Source organism: Labrus mixtus, chromosome 7 (assembly GCF_963584025.1).
Source record: "Labrus mixtus chromosome 7, fLabMix1.1, whole genome shotgun sequence".
NCBI classification, from domain to species: Eukaryota; Metazoa; Chordata; class Actinopteri; order Labriformes; family Labridae; genus Labrus; species Labrus mixtus.
The window spans coordinates 30,076,866-30,086,865 of record NC_083618.1 but is presented as its reverse complement, the minus strand read 5'-3'; the positions used below and the strand labels follow the sequence as shown (position 1 = coordinate 30,086,865).

Genomic DNA, 10,000 nt, shown 5'->3' with positions numbered 1-10,000 from the left:
CTGAGAACAATTAATTTGCTTTAAGCTTCAAAAACAAGATTTATTTCTCCAGTCAGCTTTGACAAAGTTGAGCATGTAACGGGGGTTAGGGGTTAATAAAAGTAACGTAACAGAGTGATTTGTGTAATGTATCGTTAGAGCGCTAGAAGCTCTATTGTGAAGTGCGACTTTGCACTGTGGTCCTCCTCAGCCACCGTACCTGATAGAGTGCATTGTTGTTACGTGCAGTGTGTGAGTTCAGAATAAAGCTGCACAGTGTCAAGTTAACACAGCCTGATTCTTAAGCCACAGTTCTTTACAATTTGTGACAACAAACAACATAAATTGAGTCCCCGGTCTGCTGTTTGTTCTGCTCTGACTCTAGGAGCAGATTGCAGCTAAATGAGTTAGCCTACATGGCTACAATGAAAACTTGTTCCAGCCTCCAAATAGTAAACTTAAAGATGTAAAATAAACTTTTTTGTCTGTTAAAAAGCGAGACAAAGAGCATGTCAGTATTTTCTTTAAATGTTGAAACATTTCCTGTCATTAATAGCCTATTACTTGAATACTATAAGCCTTGATTTGATATTATGTATGATGTAATGACGGATACGCAGGGTCTGAAATGAACAACCGCCAAACGCGTAGATTTTCTTTTTGGCGGTAAATGTTTTACCCATCATTCATGTATAACTATGCTATACTTTATTTAAAACTAGTCTACAAGTATTAAACACATTTGATGTAGCTGCAGCTACTTTCCCCTGCTCCTCTCTCTGCTGTCTTCATGACGGAGCATCGCTGAGACACACACACACACACACACACACACACACACACACACACACACACACACACACTTTTACTTTTAGTGCAACAGAACACAGTGGATCCTTGATCCATACGGCCGTGTGTTGGGAACAAACGTGATCTGGTCACTTTTTCCGTTCACTGTCACCGTGTCTGCAGCTAACTTAACGATAGCGACGTCATCTCACAGCCTGCTGTAGTCTGTGAACATCTCAACACAGACTCTGTTAAACTCTGCTGCGTTATACACACTGATGATATAGTTCACACTAAATGCACGCTCCACTTCTCAATTCCATCACGGGGACCAGGAGCAGTCAGACACACACACACACACACACACACACACACACACACACACACACACACACACACACACACACACACACACACACACATACACGTTTACAAGTGATGGAAATGTTTGTTAACAAAAGTGAGTTCAGATCAGCTGAACCTCTGATGTGATTGAACACAATTTGTCAAAATATTAAGACATTCCTTTAAATAACATATTATGTACCATTAATGTCATGACAGGTTTTTTAACTGTGGACTGTTAGAGACTCACTGTGAAGTCGTGGCCTCAGCTCTGAAGTCCAACCCCTCCCATCTGAGAGAGCTGAACCTGAGCGACAACAAGCTGCAGGATTCAGGAGTGAAGCTGCTGTGTGAGGGACTGAAGAGTCCAAACTGTAGACTGGAGACTCTGAGGTAAGACAACAGGTTTAATTTCTCTGTTCAGATTCATATGATGTGAAACTAAACTGTAGACTTCAGGCTGATAATCAAATGATCCACACTGAGGATCTTAATACTCTCTCTCTCTCTCCCCCTCTCTCTCTTTCTCTCTCTCCCCCTCTCTCTTTCTCTCTCTCTCACTTTCTCGCTCCCTCTATCTCTCTCTCTCTCCCTCTCTGTCTCTCTCTCCCTCTCTCTATCTCCCCCTCTCTCTCTCTGTCTCTCTCTCTGTCTCTGGCAGCAGTTTGTCAGTTCGTCTGCATCTTGTTCTGCTACATATACTCGTTTATCTCATTTATCAAGGACACAAACTCTTTGTCTTTAAGTAATGAATTGTTAAATCTTCACTGCTTACTTTTATGGTTATTTACAGAAAGAGAGAGGAGAGGAAATAAGGGGGTTTGGTCTGAAATAATCATATTATGTATATTGCTGTCAATCACATTCTCCACCATACACAGTAAAATCAGCAGTGTTGATACAACACTTAAAGAGTCAATTTTAACACTGAGTCAGTGAACATATGGTCCCTATCTACAGAGTGTTAAAGTAACACTCAACGTAGTGTTGAACTTTCAGAGTCAATTCAACTCTCCTAAGAGTTAATATTCTACACTGAGAAGTGTTAATCAAGTTTTACACTACGAGGGAAATAACACCCCTAGTGTAACTTACATTTGACACTGAAGGAATTAAGTGTGAATCATAATTTACTCTTCTAAATCAACTCATTCAGTGTTAAGACTACATCACACTCAGTGTTGATTAAGAAATTACTCTCAAAACTTCATTTTTAAATGACTCCTGCCAGTGTAAAAATATAACTGCTTTTTTTTTTTTATTCCCTTTAAGTGTAATTCTTAAATACAATTGCATTTTGTAATTTTCTATCTTTCCATGCCCAAGTAAGACTCAAACAACTTAAGGTGGGAACAACAACACAATTATAGCAATTTCTAATAGAAATTTATTAAACACAAACATTAAATCCCAAGGTTTAATACATTTAAAATAAGTGTCAATTTTCTTTTTTCATGTGCAATAGCATTCTGACAATGCGTTACATCACAACATGTAGACATTTTTAACAAAAAAACAAAAAGGTATTTTCAGACAACACAGGGAGGATGTAAGACAGCAGGATTACCTCAGCCAGTCAACAGATGACTGTTTATTTCCTGAATGGTGACTATCAATACAATGACTGACTTTTTATTAAGTATTTCAGTTGGAGTTTAGAAAGAAAACTTCACAACAGCCAGATTATTTGGCTATCTTACTGGTCACCGAGGTTTGCATTTCTGAGAATAGACTGCAGGGTTTCTAGAATGGGAATGTAGGCAAATTTGTCAGTTACATCTACTTGATTGTAAGTTCCAGTGCTTCGGTTTCTTCTGTTTTCAAATCTGACACTGAGTACTTTTTCAACAGGTTCAATAGTTCTCCATTTCTGTTGGAAAAATCTTTTTCGTTTTGATTCAGAATTCAGTAAGTAAAAGGATTTTCAAGTTTTTCAAAATGCTGTTCAATTTTGACTTTCGTACTAGTATCCTGAGAAGACAAACATTTCAAAGCTGCATCTTTAGCTTGACTCTGTAACTCCAGTACTACTTCTTCCATGGACAATACAAAATTGTTCAAAGTAGACTGGCCTACGCCAGCAACCTGAAGCTGTGCAATTGCAGATGCACACATATCACGGGTACTCGTGTTGGATTCTGGCAGGACTTGAGAGCTACTGGCTGCTTCTTCATTATATTGTGACGGACCATTATCTGAAACACTATAACTGTCTTCAATATCATTTTCAACTACAGGCTCAATTTGCTCTGCATGTTTTGCGTTTAAATGTTTCCTGAAACCTGAAAAAGTACCAAAAACATGACAACATCCTGACTGAGAACATTTCAGGCGCAGTGACTTACCAGGACAGAAACCATGGATCAATCGCATATGCCTTACAAGCATGTTGGTGCTTACAAAATTAGCCTTGCAAACAAAACAAATCAACCCCATAGTATCAAATAACACTGAGTGAAATAAGTAGTATCATGGCATTGATAGATAAGCAGCACATCATTTATGTTGACCACTCCATACATATTAATGTATGCATCTTCAACGTAGCATTCTAGCCCTAACATCTGCAACACGTGGGCTCTCCTGGACTTGGCCGATATATCTATGTTGTACACAGTTGTCTGTAGAAAGGTGAACATGTTGTGAAGCATGTGATTGTAATTGGTACCAAATATGTAGTGTGCCTTGAAGAGTTCATCAAAAGCTCCAAGAGAACTGGTTGACTTGCATGGTATGACCTGTTTGTCCAGGACGATGAAAAACTCATGGATGGTGCTTCTCTTCATCCCGATGGCAAGTAGATAGGGCTGAGTGATGCTCTTGATAGCGTCAACATGTTCCTGGAGGCTTGTTCCACTCTGAAGATATAAAAATGTGTTTAGATTTAGATTAAATGCTTGAATTAGATTTAATAGGTTTAAATATCTTGTTAGGTCTTAGAATGATCACTTAAGGTACAGTATATAAAAAGTGTTTCCAAGTCTCGAAGATATGAGATAATTTAAGCTACGTTTTTGATGTTATCTACTTTTACACAAGAAACTATTTTATACATGAGATACAAACAGAAAAGAAAAATGGACAAGCAAAAATCCAAAAAAACTTTGTCATAATCAAAGCAACAATACAAACCTTCTTGAAGAGGACGAGATGCTTCTCAGCTTGAGATGCAGACACCTTGCCTGGTCTTTTACGGCCTTGGGCTGAAGGTGGAATCAAGTGGAGGAGGAGGATAATGGAGGAAAGATCACTGTCCCATCCTGTTAACAGAAACAAATTAGCTTAATTTTATATGTTTCTATAAGCTACAATTCAAAAACATTGCTTTAAAGCTACAGCTGAACAAGTAAATAAATCTACCAGAGGCAAGGGTGTCATCCATTTCCTCTTCATCTGACGCAGCTTCTGCACAATAGATCAGTTCTGCAAGGTCGCTTGAGGTAGGAAGAGACTTACTCTGCTGTATGACCTTTTGCTTGAATATAGTAGGCCACCTACATGGAGAGATTTCATTAATCCCACATGAGAAATTCAAATGACTAAAGTAAAAACAAAATACTACTACCTACTGCAGGAGGTCATCAGCAAACAAATTGTTTTATTCATCAGTGTGAGTAATGGTTACACAGGAACACAAACAAAAAAGACGCATGGGATGCAATAAACACATTTAGTGTAGGTGAATTGAAGTGCCATGTGTATTTTATATATTTTAAAAGACCACTCTAATTTGTATGATCATAAAATGATTGGCTTCCTTATAGCACTAAAGTGTTGCTGTTAAACATTAATTTACCTTTGTATGGCCTTAATGCAAATATTTCTGTGAAATACTTAATTACCAGGCCTTTGATGTCTTTGAAACGCAGAAACTCAGTTAGGACTTCTGAGGATTTGTCTTCGTCAAGGACCATATTGTGACGATATTCAAATGTCATCTTCTTCATCTGCTTGATAGCAGCCTCATCAGAAGAATACTTCATGAAGGACATGGCCTCCCTGCATTGCTCCTCATTCAGGGTGAGCTCAGGACTAAATGAAGCATCTCTTCTAGCTGTTGGCCCTCCACCCGTCAGCCGACGTGGTGACCCTCGGCTCTCTGATGAAGCACTCTTCCTCTGAATGGTCTTCAGTCTCCATGCTAAGTAACGCCATCATAGAAATGTTCCTTTAAAACAATAATATGATTAGTAATGAAAACAGCAGTAGTTGACTTAAATAATTTAGTTGGATGAATGCAATACGACATAACTATACATAGCAATACGAGAAAATAAATACTTTTGACAATGGACTACTTGAAAAATAGCAATGCACTATTTTTATAGCACGTGTGAAAAAACTAAAACTTACATATCCATTTTTGGAATATGGATCCATCAAGTAAGGGAACATGGCAACTATGCCTCGAGCATAAGTCTCTCTCACATGCCTTGGTGGGGATGTTCTGAGAAGAGCAGAGTGAAAAGGTATATTTATTTTATTGCTCACAAAGCAAAAAGAATTTCAAAGAAATTACACTTAAATATTGATGTTTTCTCCACAACATTCCACTTGAAAAGGCCATCTGAATTACCCATAAGTTTCAGTCATGTCTGCAGTGAGGATGTTAACCATCTGTCGCCGTGAGGAGTCAGTCAGACCTTTGGTCCGGTTGTATTCCTTGACAATACGGTCTCCACCAGGTTTCGTGGTCATTGCAGCTTCAACTACCTGTAAAGGAACAGACAATAGTCATTTAGAATAAAATAATCTAGGACAATTGACAGTAAACACACCTAATAAAATTAACAATCAAAAAAAGGGCAACCCCTAAAGGAAGCTGTAACTTACATTTTTGGCATCATCATCTGCCCTCTGCCATTTTCTGGCAGGGCTGACATCTTCATCCACGATGATTGTATCATCAGAGCTGCAGGTTGAAAGTTCCAGGATGACTGTGTCATCAGAGGCGGAGCGTTCAAGCAGTGAATTGCTTACGACAGTAAGCAGTGGACTAGCAGATGAAGTTGTTCCTGGGTAACAACCGGAGGAGGCTGTCCCCTGGAAACCTAAATGTAGTTCAGGGGGGAAAATTGAGAAAAAAAAGTACATTTACCATTTGTTGGCTTTTCACAACCTAAAGTGTAATTTAGTCAAGAAATGGGAATCAGAAGAGAGCAAGTCTACCGTTGTCAAATCTGATAGTAAATACGCCAGCATTGGGTTGCTGTGCAACTTCTTCAAAGACGTCTGCGTCGATCTCAGTTCCTGTCTCATCAAAAACTCTGACACCTTCGGTGACAGGAGGGATGGAGAACTTTGTGAAAGCTTTGGGGAAAAAACACAAACAGGGAGACACCTGATATGAAATGCTTAAGATATAATATAAGGTATACCCCTGCAACCCCCTCAGTGATACCGTTAGTACATGCTATGCTAATCTGGTCACACCATCTATCCTACCAAGTAAAAAAGACAGTGGTCTCTAGATACCACACTGATAGGTGTGAAACAAAACTTAACTCAGCTGACCAACAAAAATCAGCCCTCGATTACTGTGAATGAGATATGTAGAATATATTCAATTGATACAAAAATGATTTGCATCTCTAAAAATCATCAACAATTTTCTATTGTTTGTACAATGGTGTGTGACTGATGGCTTACCAGAGTTCAAGAACTCATTCAGGCTGGGTTCACTGATCTTGACATATTTCTGTTCGTTGTGGATTTTTGTTTTAATCAACATGGTATCTGTAAAAACAGTGAAACTGAATCCTTATAATTATCTACAACACAAAGACACTGACAGTAACATCAGCTACACTAGAAAGGCAAATTGTATTGGTTGATTTGAGATTTAAAAATACAGTAATAATAATTGTTAAATATAACATTTACATCCCCAAGACAATGTGGAATTTCTGAGGTTAGAAATCACAAACAATTTTGACTTGTGAACAAAGATAAATACTACTATTAACTTGTTTCTTACCATCACCAGATTATAGCACTGAACAGATAAAAAATCTGGAAAACAAAGCAGAAAATATTAATCATTCCATGAATTAGTTAAAGGAATAAAGGTAAAGTAATCAGATCATTTCTTCAACACAAACCACTGCTTTGCTCAACCTGAGCGTTTTCTCATGCGTCTTTGGTGGCCAAATTTTTAATTTCAACTAACAGTCTGTATCTCTCAATTCTGGTCACAAAATATTACAACATAAATATTATAGTCTATTAAGTAAACCAACAACAATTGTTTGATTCCTTTCTTTACTTGTTGTTTCCTATATTATATTAAAATTCAGCAAATAAATCCTCAAATCATGTGCATGTACATTATGTGCTGTTATGCTAAAAGGAGAATATAAAAGTTCCAACATTAGTGTTCAAAAACCTTTATCAATCAAATAAATTTGTCTCACCCCATTTTTATCACAGACTTTGATAATCAGGCGACTCTAAAGCAGTTGACCACTGAATCCACTGCTCCCTGGGCTTCGACTGACGAGGGGCGCCAGTCAGGTGGCGTCCTCGCTAACACTGTGCTGAATCACAGAGACTGATAGTAAATACCTTGTTAAATAATGAGGAGAAATTTTTGCCTCAACTTCCCGCATTGTTTCACGTTCTCTGTATCCTAACGGTGCTGTATAGCTGCGTTTGGCTTGGTGTCCGGTGCCGGGCCAGTGTCAGGTTCGTCCATTTGTAGCTCCTGAGGCACAAGCACACCACGTTTGCCACACTGTGCAGCGCACTACCTGCTTGCACAGGAGGTGGGAGTGCGCCTCGTTTCCTTTGTGTCATGAATATCTGTGCGCCTCGGAGACTGTTCAGTCCCTGATGTGTGTTAACATCTCCATGTCACAAAAATAGTGATTTTTGATTTTGCGCAGAGGTTAAGACATCTGTTCGTTTAGATGTGTTTTTGTTGCTCAAACTATAAAAAATATGTTTTAATTTATCCCACTTCATGAAAATAGTTTAGTAAATTGACTGGCAAATGTATTATGGCTCATCTGGCGAGTTTCAGAACTATATCATTTGGCACTGTCAAAAAACAGTTTGCGGCAGGGTCCGCACATTCTCGCGTCACGCTGATTCTTATACATCACCACGTGTGCGTGAAACACAGCATACTCAAGATTTTAGTTTGCACGCACCGTTTATACATGTGGTCCCCTGAGATTGAGAGAATAGCTTCTTAGTTCAGTGTAATTTTAGTCCTTAAGGTACATTTTTTGCAATTTACCTTTACACTTTGGACCTCCAGGTTCATCTGACCTGGTGAGGTGAGCCGATTCTGCTTCGTCTCAGGGATCATCTAATAAAGAGAACAAAAACAAAAAATTTAAGAAACAAAACAAAAAAAACATTAAGTTATGTACCTATTGTAGGGTTTCTTTCAGATGTTGTTAAGAGAGGCAGGTCAGATTTTTAGTTAAGAGAGTTTTATTGACAAATTTAGTGAATGAAAATCAGTTTGGTTATAAAAACATATACTTAAGCGTTATTCCATTGCTATCAAAGACTTGGCCTAACTGTGCTGCATTTCTTTAGTCTTGTGTACTCTGGTTAAACAAAATTGTAGGAGCAATATGCAAGTATCAGCGTTTAAATGTGTACCGCAGTCCGAGAAATATCAAAACTTAAAAATATTACAAAATTAAATGAATAACATGGGGGATAGCTGCCCCCTGCGTTCTCCCCTTCACTTCCTTACACAGAAGCAAACCTTTCTGCGCCCATACTTCTCTCCTTTTTTCAAAAGCATCTCCAATATTGATCCTAGTTTGAGCACGTTTCTGCTCGTGGAGCTTATTAGAAACATGCAGAGGCTTTTTAGGTCGGGTACAATCACTTCTATCTGAACCACTTCTCTTGCTTCCATCGCTGCAACACCTGTTGACTTTCTGAGGCATGTCTTCACCAAGGTTCTAGTTGAGAAGAGAAAGCAGAGATAATATCAGACATTAATACATCTTAAAGACTGCATGCTCTCTGAGGAATGTCATGTGATAGGCTTCATGATATTTGAAAAACTATAAACCCATATATTATTGAGGGATCTGAATATTAACTAACTAACTAAACCACACTGTGACTCAGTTATACTGACACATGAACTTATTCTAAAGTGTCTCTGTATAACAGTGTCCAGGTAAACCACACTGTGACTCAGTTACACTAACACATAACTCATTCTAAAGTGTCTCTGTATAACAGTGTCCAGGTAAACCACACTGTGACTCAGTTACACTAACACATAACTCATTCTAAAGTGTCTCTGTATAACAGTGTCCAGGTAAACCACACTGTGACTCAGTTACACTAACACATAACTCATTCTAAAGTGTCTCTGTATAACAGTGTCCAGGTAAACCACACTGTGACTCAGTTACACTAACACATAACTCATTCTAAAGTGTCTCTGTATAACAGTGTCCAGGTAAACCACACTGTGACTCAGTTACACTAACACATAACTCATTCTAAAGTGTCTCTGTATAACAGTGTCCAGGTAAACCACACTGTGACTCAGTTACACATGAAGGAGGATGATAGACTCTGGATCACATTCAAACTGACTTCATTCTTTTAATCTACTTTTTCATAACTAATAATGTAGAGAACAAAAATATAAAGAACATTTGAATATTTATCTAATTGAATGACCTATGAAAATTCACCTATGAAGCTTCATACTTTAGGCTTTGAAAGAAAAAAAGAACAATGTTCACTAGCAACCACGTTTTTTGGATAGATGTTTTTTCTGATTCTCTGCTCTTTGCACAATATGACATTGTCAGTTCTGGCATTAAAAACTCACTTTTTACTTACAGCTATATATCAAATATTTGTGGCTTAAATTTGTGCAGAACAAAGCATTCTTTAAATG

At 38.1% G+C, this 10,000-nt stretch overlaps 1 protein-coding gene across 9 annotated transcripts in view; it reads left to right on the top strand.

The window, feature by feature from the left end:
* Positions 1-10,000, top strand: part of LOC132977140 (NACHT, LRR and PYD domains-containing protein 12-like) — a 40,303-nt gene that overhangs the window by 17,005 nt on the left and 13,298 nt on the right. For 8 of the 9 annotated variants that reach the window (XR_009673769.1, XM_061041566.1, XM_061041568.1 and 5 more), the window contains exon 5: positions 1,333-1,506. The exons of the other annotated variant lie outside the window; for it this stretch is intronic. Coding sequence is in view for 7 of the 8 variants with exons in the window: in XM_061041566.1 (XP_060897549.1) it covers positions 1,333-1,506 (174 nt within the window). In the remaining variant the exon portion in view is untranslated. The remainder of the gene's footprint in view (positions 1-1,332; positions 1,507-10,000) is intronic. 9 annotated transcript variants of the gene reach the window in all.